This window comes from Chrysemys picta, chromosome 22 (assembly GCF_011386835.1).
Source record: "Chrysemys picta bellii isolate R12L10 chromosome 22, ASM1138683v2, whole genome shotgun sequence".
In the NCBI taxonomy this organism is placed as follows: Eukaryota; Metazoa; Chordata; order Testudines; family Emydidae; genus Chrysemys; species Chrysemys picta.
Window position 1 is genome coordinate 21,496,215 of NC_088812.1, and position 13,400 is coordinate 21,509,614.

Consider the following 13,400-nt stretch of genomic DNA (forward strand, 5'->3'; position numbering starts at 1 on the left):
ACTGAGAGGGACCAGACATCAATCCATGCTCTCCAAATCTTTCTGAACAAGTCTCTCATATTTCAAACTTGTAAGTAAACAGCCAGGCAAGGCGTGTTAGTTTTCTCTTTGTTTTCTCGACTTGTAAATGTACCTTTTTGCTAGAGTGTTTATCTCTGTTTGCTGTAACTTTGAACCTAAGGCTAGAGGGGGGTCCTCTGAGCTCTTTAAGTTTGATTACCTTGTAAAGTTATTTTCCATACTGATGTTACAGAGATGATTTTTACCTTTTTCGTTAATTAAAAGCCTTCGTTTTAAGAACTTGATTGATTTTCCTTGTTTTTAGATCCAAGGGGGTTGGATCTTGATCCACCAGGAGTTGGTGGGAGAAAGGAGGGGGGATGGTTAATTTCTCCTTGTTTTAAGATCCAAGGGGTTTTGGATCAGTGTTCACCAGGGAATTGGTGAAGAGTCTCTCAAGGCTATCCAGGGAAGGGAATTAGCACATTGGGAGTGGTGGCAGCTGACCAGATCTAAGCTGGTAGTGTGGCAAACCCAGGAGAACCAGCTATAAAGGGGGTAGTAATCAGTCCCAGGGGTTTAAAAGGCCACTCCCAAGCCACTGAAGAGAGAGAACCATGGGGAAATAAGGTTCAGCTGGGCAAGGGGTTACTAGGGAACTAATTAGGTTCAGCTGGCTCCAACTGCTTGGGTCTTTTTTAAACCCTCCCCGGCGTGGGAGGGGGAATGAGAACGACCAGGAAAGATGCCAGTAAATTAGGAGCAGCAAGGCTCTGAACCCTTCCAGCAAGGAAGGCCACACTCTGTCCCCAGAAGGGAAGACAAACAAGCACAATGGACTGACTGAGGGAAGGAATAGCCAGACCCTGTACTACCTACAGGGTTTTGCTTTGCCCAAGCCTGGGTCTCCAAGGCTAAAAAGGACTGAGCCTGCTGAGGAGAAGGAGGTACTTTGCCACAGTAGTTAAGCTTAGAAGTTTTCATGCAGGCCCCCACATCTGTACCCTAAAGTTCAGAGTGGGGAAGCAGCCTTGACAGGGTGTCATAAGGAGGAGAGAGAAAACTTGTTCACCTTAGCCTCTAAGGATAGAACAAGAAGCAATGGGTTTAAACTGCAGCAAGGGAGGTCTAGGTTGGACATTAGGAAAAAGTTCCTAATTGCCAGGGTGGTTAAACACTGGAATAAACTGCCCAGGGAGGTTGTGGAAACTCCATCTCTGGAGATATTTAAGAGTAGGTTAGATAAATGTCTATCAGGGATGGTCTAGACAGTATTTGGTCCTGCCATGAGAGCAGGGGACTGGACTCTATGACCTCTCCAGGTCCCTTCCAGTCCTAGAGTCTATGAATCTATGAAAGGGGCAGCCACAAGAACGTGGGTCTGTCCAGCACCCGCCTGCTCCACAGGCTGTTTCGTAAGGAGTGTTGGAGCATCCCCCTGTGAAAGGAGCCCCCATCAGACAAGGCAGAGCCCTGCTGGACACCCTGCTCCAGGCTCCTCCCTAGCAGCCAGGAGGCCGGCTGCTGGGGCAGCAGGACAGGCTCAGTGAACAGGGTGAAGGAGCCACACGACAGGGACCAGGCGCTGAGCCACCAGGCCCCTCACACAGAGCAGGCTCTGCTCCGAGCGAGTCATGGACAGGCAGGACACGGGGCGCAAGCAGCATCCGCAGCTTGGGCCGGGCCTGCGGAGTGACAGACACTGCACCTGGGGCAGTGCCTGCGACCCATGGACCGCGGGAGCTCGGCAGTCACGTGGGGCCTTCACAGTACAGAGCTTGGCATCTTTAAAACTCCCTATTTATTAGTTGTAATCCCCGGCTCTAGGAGTGGGGGGGGGGGGATCCTGTGGCTACAGCAGGGCCTGAAGAGGGCTGGGAGCCAGGACTCCTGGGTTCTATTCCTTCTCTTCCATGGACTCGCTGCATGAGTCCCCGGCCCTCTCTGGGCCTCAGCGACTCCCCTCCTCGCAGGGATGTGTGAATGGCTGGCGCTCGGGTGGGCGGCACTGGGGACAGTTGAAGGGTTTCGGCAGGCCCAGTTCCCTCAGACTGAGCTGGCTGCAGCTGCTCCTCCCCCTGGGTCAGCCAGAAACTACCCGCTCCTGCACCACTAGCCCCAGGGCCACCCCCTGTCTGCAGATTCCCCCCTCCCAACATCTCGCTAGTCTCACAGCCATGCACCCCCACAACAGTATCTGCCCCATACTCTCTGCTTCTTCCCATAGGCCCCCCAAGAACACTGGCCATTTGGTCCTTATGAGTCCCCCCAACCTGTTTCTCCTCTGGACCACCTCCCTCATTGTCCCCTTCACCCCACAGCCCTGCCGCACCCCTTCGGAACCATGGACTGCGCAGATGAAGGGTAGCAGTGGAGGGTGGTCCCTGAGTGGCTGGATGCTATCAGACCCACTGGGCTGACCCGACTCACCTACCACCAGCCCCAGCAGCCAGGGTCACCGACAGGGATGCAATGAACCTTTGTTCCCAAGAGTCACTGTCCCAGAGGCTGATGGCAGCTCCAGCTGGGCTTCAGCTGGCAGCCAGGGGAACGTGCTCCTCTCAGGACACTAGGGGCTGGCTACAGCCTCTCCCCTAACCCCTCCCCTCTCTAAGGACCCTGGGTTGGCAGGACCAAGCCAGACAAGCAGCCCAATGGGCAGCCACATGCCGAGCTGAGCTCAGCCTGAGACCTGAGCCGTTCCCCAGCCCCGACAGCCAGGCAGCTTCCGTCTCAGCCCCGTGGAGGAGGGCTGGTCCTCCTGGCCGGGGGCATTTTTAGGGAGTAGCTGCCCTGTCACCACTGGGCCCATGTCCCCAGAGGTCCCATCATACCGGGTGCAGCACACACATCACAGATAGCTGCAGGCGCCTGCTGGGAATCCAACACCCTGCTAGCCCGAGGACAGTCGGATGGACGGACGGATGGACACACGAACTCCTGGCGCTACGGCCACCCTCACTACCTGACTCCAGCAGCACGGGTTTAACGGCCCCTGGGTGGAAGAGCTGCAGAATGGGAAAACGGGCCAAACCACCAAAGGCAGGAGTGGCTGTAGCGCCCGATGAGCTCGTCTACGCACTGCATCCCCTCCTCCGTGTTCTGACCCTACAACGAGGAGCCATGGGTTAGCCACGGGCCAGCTGGGCTCCGGCCACGTCTCTGTCCAGGGCAACGTGCTGGGCCCAGCGCCCAACTCAGCCCACTGCAGGAGCAGCAGCTCCCCGGGCAGACGCACTGCTGACTGTTCTCAGCATGCCTCCCGCTTCATTTCTAATGGGGGAAGGGAGACTGCCCTCACATGGATGGGATCACTTGGGGCTCCCTGTGTTGTGGCAAACAGGGGCTCCCAGCTGTTCTCTGTGCAGAGCTGAACTCAGGGGCTAAGTGGTCAGCGTGCATGAGCCCTGAGCCCTGGCATGAATTAAATTAAATTAAATTAATGGAGATATCCCATCTCCTAGAACTAGAAGGGACCTTGAAAGGTCATCGAGTCCAGCCCCCTGCCTTTACGAGCAGGACCAACTACTGATTTTGCCCCTGATCCCCAAGTGGCCCCCGCAAGGATTGAACTCACAACCCTGGGTTTAGCAGGCCAATGCTCAAACCACTGAGCTATCCCTGTGCTACATGCATTCACACAGCCCCGGCACTGCACCCCCATCCGGCACTGCTCTGCCATCCAGCTGAGGTGAGCAGGAGACTGAGTGATGAGCCGCCCCACTGGACTGAGGGCTCCTGAGCCCCGAATCACCCCTGTCCTGGCACAGTGACACACAGCTCTGCTCCAGGGAGCAACTCTCACCGCTCAGACCCAGCCGCTGGCTTTGAGGACTAAAGCCAGACCTCCCCCCTCCGTGTCCTGCCAAGCCAGCCTGGCACTGGGGGAGGGAGCTGGACTCTGGTCCTGCTGCTGCATCAGCAACGGGGTTGTTTACAAAGTTCCAGGACACTGAACTGGGTCCCTGGGCACAGCCCCTAGCCGCTGGGTTGGGCAGCAGTTCAGGGGTGAGCAAACAGGCCCCAGCTTAGCTCCACGTGCTCTTGGCCCTGTGGGCCCAGGCGCCACTTGGAGCAGGGCTAATTGGAAAGAGTGGCAGCAGTCTGTGAACGGGAACAGAGATGTCGCCTCCGCAAGGGAGCAGGAGGGACTGGAGCAGGAGCCCCCAGGCCAGGGAGCACCAACCAGGCCGGGGGCTGGACTCCTTCGGAGTCTGGCTCCAGCTCATTGCACGGCCCCCCTGCAGCGCACAGCCCCAGCAACTCGCTCACCAGGGGGGGGGGGGGAGGGGGCGTAGCTGCACAGACCCCTCACCCTCTGCTGCACCCGCTGACTCCTCTCAGCACCCGGGTGATTGGAACTATGAGAGACACCAGCGCACTGGGCAACTGGACCTGGCAGGGGCCACTCTCCCTGGGCAGCAGGGAGGGGACAGGGCCAGCACGGGCTCCCCACGTCACTGATCATTGCTGGCCATCACTAGGGTTACCATACATCCGGATTTTCCCGGACATGTCCGGCTTTTTGGGCCTCAAATCCCCGTCCGGGGGGGAAATCCCAAAAAGCTGAACATGTCCGGGAAAATAGGGACATGTGGGGCCGGGGGTGCTGGGCCGGGGGCCGGGGCTGGTGGTGCTGGGGCCGGGCCGGGGCCGGGCCGGCGGTGCTGGGCCGGGGCTGGCCCGGGGCCGGCACCCCAGGGCCCGAGCCGAGCCAGGCTGGAGACGCTGGGGCCGGGGCCGGAGGGAGCTGCTTGGTTGGGGGGGGCCAGACTGGGCCACGCCTCCTCCCCCCGCAGCTTACCTGCTGCCTGCTTCAGGCTTCCCGTGAATCAAATGTTCGCGGGAAGCAGGGGAGGGGGCGGAGTTGGGGTGGGGGTGGAGTGGGGGCAGGGGCGGGGCCGGGGCCCGGTGGAGTGTCCTCTTTTTGGACACTCAAAATATGGTAACCCTAGCCATCACTACCCTGCCTCTGGAGTGTGTGCATGTTGCTCCCCCGCGCCCCCCCCCCCCGCCACCGGGTCCCCAGCTGCTCATGCAAGACCAATGATGACACAGGGTCCCAGTGGGGAGGTGGCTCTGCTTCCCGCCCCTGAGGAGTTCAGCCAGGCAGTGCCCTTGGCCCTGCTGCCCAGACTGTCCTGAGGCACCAGCCTGCCCGGGCTGGAAGGGTCTTTGCTGTGCAGCAGGTCGCGCTGAGTGCTGCCTTCGGCCTGCCCTGCATGGCTGGTCTCTGCTCCTGTTGTTCCCAGGAGCCCCGGGCACAGCACTGCTGGAGCTGACAGCCTCAGTCCCGGCTATGGACCATTGGCTCTCCATGCTGGAGACAGCCAGTCTGTGCTCCCTGTGCCCAGCAGAGGAGCTGCTACTGCTCAGTGGCTCTGGTGGGGTGAGGGCCTGTCCATGGCTCCCTGGCAGCACTGGGGGCGGGGGATGGCTATACCACAGGGGCACCATCTCCCCTCTTCCAAAGGGGGAGCAGTAGCTGCCAGGGAGCTGCAGTCTGCCGCACCTGGACGCGCTCTGCCTGCTCCTGCACTCCTTGCCCCCCCTCCCCAATGGGTCCCAGGGGCATCGCCGGACTCAGCCCCATCCCCTTATGGCAGCAGGCAGCTTCTGGGTGCCCCTGGATCCAGAGGGTAGCAGGGGCTGGCTGGGCTGGATTCCCCAAAGCAGCAAATGACACAATCTCTCAAGAGCCAAACAGGAATCGGCACAAACCAGGGCACAAGGAAGACCCCCCTCCCCCCGAACACCTGGCCCACACAGCGACATGGCCCCATTTTATTCCCTGCCTCCCTGCACAGAGCACGTTGACGGCCTTCGCCCAGGGTGAGCTGGTGCAGACATTGGCCTACAGCAAGAGCAGTCACATCAAGGCAGCTGGAGAAGCTGGACTAAGGCAGCCCATCCTCTGGGGGGATCCAGAACTGTCCGGGAGGAAGGGGATTCTGGAGAGCTGCAGAGCCCAGCCCGTCCAACGGGGTTTCCAATGCAGCACGGCCCCAGAGAGAGACTAAACTTCCTGGGCGGAGCTGTCCCACAATGGAGCAGGGAGGCAATAGTCCCTCCCTCCACTGTGCCCCCACCTCAAATAGGACAGTGACAGCAGCGGAGGGGTCTGGGAGGAGCCACCAGAACAACTCAAGCGCTGCAAAACCTGCCTCTCTGGGGGAGGCTACAGGAGCCCAATGGATTTAATTTCTTCAAAAGCAGGTAAAGAGGTGCCTAGATCCCAGCTACCAGCCCCTCCCTGGGCAGGGATGCCTGGCAGCAGAGGGCTCTGCCATCCAGCAGACAGCGGCTGAGTGAGATCCAGCAGGAACGAACTGGCAACGCAGTGCAAGTGTTTGACAGGGAGGGGAACGAGCCCTGGGAACAGCTGGCCCAGGGACGCAGGGGCTTTGCCATCCCTTGGAGACTTTACATGGAGATGGGCTGTCCCTTTGTAACGCTCCCTCCAGCACAGCCGGGAGCTCGGGGCTGGCTGCAGGGAGCTCTGGGGAGGGTCTCTGGTTTGTGTGACATGGGCAGTCAGATTAGAGGAACAGAACGGTCCCTCCTGGCCTGACCCACCCTGGATTCAGCTCTGGGCCCCCTGGAACTCTCTCTACAGTAACCCAATTCCAGCTGTCAAGGCCAGAAGAGGCTGCTGGGCCCACGCAGTGCAGAACTCAGGGGAGAGCAGCCAAGGTGGCAGGTCAACCTGGAGCAGAGGGAGATCCAGGCTGGACAGCGCAAACTCTGAGGACCTATTGCTGGGAGACGCCCATTAGCTTCCCAGGCAGATATCCCCTCTAGTGCCTTCCCCAGGACTCTTGTCGGGCTGCTCTGCAGGGCCTCAGGTGGCTGACTCCGAGCCCTGCTCTGGGGAAGATCAGGAAAACCTTCATACCAGCATGATGTCACACTGGGGTAACGGACTGGCTGGGAGCCCTGTCCCGTGAGATGTTCACAGCTAGCCTGGCCAGGGCCCTGGAGAACAGACTGCTGGGGCCAGTCCTGCATAGGTTCCCCAGGGGATAGGCTAGAGGCCAGGCTCCAGCCCCAGCAGGAATATCTACACTGCCATGTAACAGCCCCACAGCCCAAGCCAGCCGACACGGGCCAGCCACGGGTGTGTACGTGCTGTGCAGACACCCTCAGAGTCTCACCACCACCCCCAGGAGCCAGCGTACCTGAGGCTGTTGTGATCGGCTTGAGGTAATCAGGGTGCACCAGGCACAGGACTGGTAGGAAGGGCCCCATCCATGTCACAAAAGCCTGGGAGAACGTAGCCACTGTTTGGGACGCCAAGCTCAGCCCCTCCTCACCAGGCATGAACTGCAAGAGGAACAGGGCAGAGTTAATACAGGTGTAACCCTTCTGCCCATCTGAGTTGGCAGCAACAAGGACCGGGTTCAGGATTTAGGGGTTCCCTTTCAATAACACAAGGCAAAACCGTCTCGAGCCCCCACCCAGTGTCCTGGGACAATTACATACCACCCCCCGGGGGCCTCTAAGAGGCAACACTTCCCCTCTCGCAAGCCCCGAATATGAGTGTAGCAAAATCCTTTTAATAAAGAAGGGAAACAATGTGGCATTATGTTGGGGAAACACCACAAACAGGATTCATAACAGAAACCATGAGCAAAAGACGCACCCCCATGTAAGTTTGGCAGTGTCCTTTTCCCCTCAGGGTCTTGAGTCCAGCAACCCAAAAAAAAATCACCCAAAAGTCTCTGTCCCTGGTCAGTGCAGCACCAGAGTTCAAAAGTTTATCTGCAGAGTTTTACCTCCCAGCCTGGGGAGGGTGCGGGAGGAGGCACCTTACGTGGTCCGAGGCCGACTGCCCCGCCTCTCCATGAGGTTCTGCTGCAGCCTTCTCCGCAAGCCTCTCCACTCCCTATCTCCCCTCACTTGCCTCGCGGCTGCTTCAGGGAAAACATGTCTCACTCCAAGCACACAGTTGGGTCCCCTAGGTCCCTCTGTGCTCTGAGGGGCAGAGTTCCTGCAATGCCTGATATCACAGCACATGGTGATTGGCTATGCCCTTGCCACAGCTACACCAGGTGGGGCCATCCCACCAGGGGCTTTATAACCCTCCCTGCTCCACAGCAAGGTGACCGAACAGGCCACTGACCACCAATGCAGGCAGAGCCTGGGGTGCAGCTGGCTGGCAGGGCTGGCACGGGGCTGGGCCAGGGAGCATGGCAGGGGCCAGTGATGAGCAGAGAGGCTTCTATGGCTTGGTTCCCTTAGAGCCCCCTGCCACTGGCAAGTGTCTGGGCACCGGAGCCCAGGGCCACCCACCAGGGCACATCCCACGCTCAGCCTCAGACCCTGCCTGGAGAACGCTGCATTTGAGTGCAGGGCACTGGGTGGGAAGGGGGCCATTCACCCCCCCACACTCTGCATGTTGGCCAGAGCTCCACCTGCCCCACCCAGTGCCAGAGATGGAGCCCAGGGCCCTGCTGTATCGGGAGTGCATTAGAGCCAGCAGCCATTGGAAGGGCCCCATCAACAGCAGGATGGGAGCAGCAGTGTGGCCGATAACTCTGCCTCCAGCTCAGGCCCTCCTCGTTGGGTCAGGAAGTCTGAGTTCAGATGCTGCTCACTCTGGTGCCAGACGGGACGTGTGCTGAGAACCTGGTGGAGCTGTCCCAGGACCCTCGTCTCCTACCCCTGCTCGGTCCCAGCCCCATTCCCATGTGTTTGATGGATGGGCACGACTCCCTGAGCGACCTGCCAGGCCATGCTCCCCTGGCCAGCACCGGCTGGGACCAAAGCCCTTCACCTGAAAGGGAGGGAGAGGCCTGAACCAGCTGGGTCACCTGCCCCCAGCCCTCTCGGGGGCTATTCCACCAGCCCCTCCCTTGGGATGGGCAAGGGTGGCTCCTGCCAGCAGGGATCAAGCCACGTCTCAGTGGCAGCAAGGAGTAAGAGGGAGAGAAGACACTCATCCCCCTCCCCACCCCCACGTGACATGACACCTACCATCCCCAAGTGCCCCAGCAGCCAGTTGCGACGCGGGGGCTCCGGGAAGCAGCGCAGCCGCTGGCAGTTCACATAGTAGCGGTGCCAGGAGCTCCCAAGCTGCAGGAGGGTGCGGAAGAGCAGGGCCAGCAGGGCAAGGAGCAGGGCAGAGACGGTGTAGGCACGGAAGGGGGTCCGTTCCATGCTCAGCAGCTCTAGCACCCAGTCCGTGAGCGGCAGCATCCTGTGGGGAAGAGACAGGGCTGTCACTGGGGGTGAACTGCCACTGGGTCCCTTTGTTAAACGCTGTATTCAAGTTACTGAGCTGCTGAGAGGTAGATACGCTGGAGGTAGGGATAGGGTCCGGAGTGACCTAGAGAAATTGGAGGATTGGACCAAAAGAAATCTGATGAGGTTCAACAAGGACAAGTGCAGAGTCCTGGAAGGAAGAATCCCATGCACTGCTACAGGCTGAGGACCGACTGGCTAAGCAGTAGCTCTGCAGAGAAGGACCTGGGGATTATGCCCTCAATCAGCACAGGCTAAGTACTGTTCTACTGCCCTTTTACTTATACAATAAGAATAATAACATTTCATTACCCCCTCCTCCCCCCCCGCATTCAAGTGATTTGTAACCCAACCCCAGCCAAAATCTATCACTTGGGCAACACAGCTCTATTTGCTGGATACCTCGGTAGATTAGGTGTGAATGTAAATACAATCTGGTCCTGAAGCCTTTCCCCCCAGCCCCAGCTCATCACTAGCAGTCAGTGAGAGATCATTTAGAGTTTGCTTACAAATCATAATTCGGCCAACATCACCGAAATGAATGCACTGACATCATAAAAACAACCGCTGTATGTTATAACTATAAAGGGAAGGGTAACAACCCTCCTGTGTATAACACTATAAAATCCCTCCTGGCCATAGGCACCAAAATCCTTTTACCTATATAACCTTTCTGCCCCTCTGAGTTGGCAGCTACAAGGGCCGGGTTCAGGATCTAGAGGTTCCATTTCAATAACGCAATGCAACACTGGCTCGAGCCCCCACCCAGTGACCTGGGACAATTACATACCACCCCCCGGGCACCTCTAGGAGGCAATACCTCCCCTCTCGCAAGCACAGAGTCTGAGTGTAGCAAAAAGCCTTTTAATAAAGGAGGGAAACAATGCGGCATTATGTTGGGGAAACACCACAAACAGGATTCATAACACAAACCATGAGCAAAAGACCCACCTCCAAGTAAGTATGGCAGTGTTCTTTTCCCCTCAGGGTCTTAAATCCAATCACCCCAAAGTCCAACAACCCAAAAGTCTCTGTCCCTGGTCAGTGCCGCCCCAGAGTTCAAAAGTTTATCTGCAGAGTTTTTACCCCCGCCCCCCCAGCCTGGGTGGAAATGGGGGGGGGGCACACGGGGTTTTAAGGGACACCTTACGTGGTCCAGGGGCCAACTGCCCCGCCTCTCCATGGAGTTCTACTGCAGCCTTCACCACGAACGGCTCCACTCCACCAGCCGTCCCATGAGCCGCTCCAGCCATCCCCGCAAACTGCTCCGCTCCACTTGCTGTTCCATGGGCCACTCCAACCATCCCACAAACTATTCCACTCTGCCAGCTGCTTAGCAATATATCTTCAGGCTCCCCCACTAGTTAACACAGCACTCAGTGATCTCAGCTCAGTAATTTTAGCTCTTTTAGTGATTTCAGCTTGTAGTAGGGGAGCTCCAGTGCTGGCACGCTACTGGCCCAAAATAAATTCAGCTCAGCAGTCTCTAGCTAGACTTTTAATGAAATCAAAATTAGCTCTGCTGTTTAACAGTGGAGATAGCAAGCAATACAATTGGTGCTCCAGACCCTCAAAAAGGGCCCAGACCTACCTACATTCACTAGGTTTTGGAACCCATGTCCCTTGTCTAGAGAGTGCTACTTAGTTGATGGTGAGATCCTCTGTCATAAAACAGTTTCATTGTCCTTGATTCACATAATCAGGGTAACGACACTTTATTCCTCCTGACACAATAACAGAGAAACTGGGGATCACACAGCAGCCAAAGTGACCATTTTGGGCTGCCCTGGGCTCATGCTAGGCGGGGCGGGTGTGCCTATGCAAACAAGATCAGCCCCTGAAGTTCTTTTCCCACTCGCCACAATTCACCACCAGATGTCAGGGTAGAGCTCATCCTGACTCTGTTTACACCTATAAAGGGTTAAGAAGCTCCGGGTAATCTGGCTGACACCTGAGCCAAAGGACCAATAAGGGGACAAGATACTTTCAAATCTTGAGGGGGGAGGAAGGCTTTTGTATGTGCTCTTTGTTTTGGTGTGTTTGCTCTTGAGACTAAGAGGGACCAGACATCAATCCATGCTCTCCAAATCTTTCTGAACAAGTCTCTCATATTTCAAATTGTAAGTAATAGCCAGGCAAGGCGTATTAGTTTATCTTTGTTTTCTCAACTTGTGAATGTTCCCTTTGCTAGAGGGAGGTATCCCTGTTTTGCTGTAACTTTGAAACTAAGGCTAGAGGGGGTTCCTCTGGGCTCTTTGAATCTGATTACCCTGTAAAGTTATTTTCCATCCTGATTTTACAGAGATGCTTTTTACCTTTTCTTTTAAATAAATCCTTCTTTTCAGAACCTGACTGATTTTTCCATTGTCCAAAGACCCAGGGGTTTGGGTCTTTGCTCACTTTGTAACCAATTGGTTAGGATATTATTCTCAAGCCTTCCCAGGAAAGGGGGTGTAAGGGCTTGGGGGGATATTTGGGGGGAAGAGGAACTCCAAGTGGTCCTTTCCCTGTTTCTTGTTAAATCACTTGGTGGTGGCAGCATACCAGGTTTTAACCTAAGCTGGTAGAAATAAGCTTAGGGGGCTTTCATGTGGGTCCCCACATCTGTACCCTAGAGTTCAGAGTGGGGAAGGAACCCGGACACTGTATAAGGAAGTGTCACGGAGTCCCCAGGCGATGCTCTGGAACTGCTCCCTATGAAGCCAGTTAGGACTCTGGTGAAGTCTCTTCTCTGTGAGCAGACTGTCTTCAGGGCCAGAAGCTGAAGGGCTTCCACCTTCCTAGGTCTGACCCCGGAGCATTCAGAATCCTCTGCCCCTCCGTGCGCTTCCCACAGCGAGTCCGCCCAAGCAGGGTCCTGGGGAAGCCAGAAGGTCCTGCACCCCAACTTCGCAGTCAGACGTGACTCTCAGACAGCCAGTAAAACAGAGGTTTATTAGATGACAGCAACACGGTCTAAAACAGAGCTTGTAGGTACAGAGAACAGGACCCCTCAGCCAGGTCCATTTTGGGGGGCAGTGAGCCAGATACCCATGTCTGCACTCACTCCACATCCCCAGACAGCTTCCAACTCAAACTCTCCAGCCCCTCCTCTCTGCCTTTGTCGCTTTCCCAGCCTTCTTGGGCTCTGCAACAATTATACACCCTGATCCCCCCACTTAGATACCTAAGAAATGCATAGGGGAAACTGAGGCACCCACACAATATTCAGAGAAAACATTAAGACCATTCCCACTTCATCACAGGAAGCTAGTCTATGTTCATACTTTTCATATCTATTATACTTTGTCAGATACACGTATTTTATCATACACTTTATATGCTTTTACAATATGTATTAATGTTTCAATTTCAATTCAAATTTCCAAAAAATCATAAAATTGGCGACACTGTATGTAACTAATTAAAAAAACTGGGAGGGAGGGTGTTGGAGATATTCAGGGGGGGTGTAGGGAAATCCCTGCACCTGCCTTCCCCAAAGAAACTCAGGTGCAGCAGCTGGTCTTCCCCAGGCCATGGCTTCCTTACCTGCCCAGAGCTCCCTGGACATCAGCTGCAGCAGCCTTTCCCTCGGGTCCTAAAGCCTGACAAGTCTGGTGCTGCCAAGGAGGGACTTTCCAAGCTTGTGTCCCAGTGGGCTGTAACCTCAGGAGCAGCTCCCTGCTAGACCGGCCTCCAGCTGCTAGGACAGAGATTCCTTAACATGGCATACAAAGTCGCTCTAGAAACCAAAACTCCTTTCTCTCTGGAGTACCTGCCCTGAACCCTGCTGCGTACAGCCAGAGCCTTTACATTGGGCCCCCCACCATCAACAGTTATGGGGCACCCCTGCTCCCCACTCCCCCAGCCCTCCCTGCTCCCCCCCAGCCAACAGCCCTCCCTGTTGCCCCATCCTCCTTCCAGCCAATAGCCCGCCCAGCCGTGCAGGGAGACGGGGGCATTTGCTTCCACCAGGATCCCAGCTCATGGGAAGCCCTGGTGAGACCCCCTGGGCTGCAGCCGGACTGGGCTATGCAGAGCCCTGCCCGGGCAGGGGACGAACCAGCCGCTCCGCTCACCCGGACCAGACACAGACACTTGGATTCACAGGCCAAGCTATGGGAGTGGCCTTTATAGCCAGGCACGGTTGGGCCCCAGGCCAGGTGGGGCCGGGCCCT

The 13,400-nt window shown here is 56.8% G+C and overlaps 1 protein-coding gene across 12 annotated transcripts in view; it reads right to left on the reverse strand.

Annotated features, from left to right (window-relative positions):
• The window catches only part of LOC101933864 (ultra-long-chain fatty acid omega-hydroxylase-like), a 29,751-nt gene extending 16,707 nt beyond the window's left edge, over positions 1-13,044 (reverse strand). The window contains exons 1-3 of one of the 12 annotated variants that reach the window (XM_042858949.2): positions 12,772-13,043; positions 8,977-9,199; positions 7,179-7,323 (exon numbers count right to left, since the gene is read on the reverse strand). In XM_042858949.2, the coding sequence (XP_042714883.1) occupies positions 7,179-7,323; positions 8,977-9,198 (367 nt within the window). In that variant the 5' untranslated portion in view covers position 9,199; positions 12,772-13,043. Of the gene's footprint in view, positions 1-4,804; positions 4,833-7,178; positions 7,324-7,642; positions 7,976-8,976; positions 9,200-12,771 lie in introns of those variants that run through there. The other 11 variants (XM_024113284.3, XM_042858948.2, XM_065575596.1 and 8 more) reach the window with 11 other exon arrangements.
• Positions 13,045-13,400: the final 356 nt, after the last annotated feature.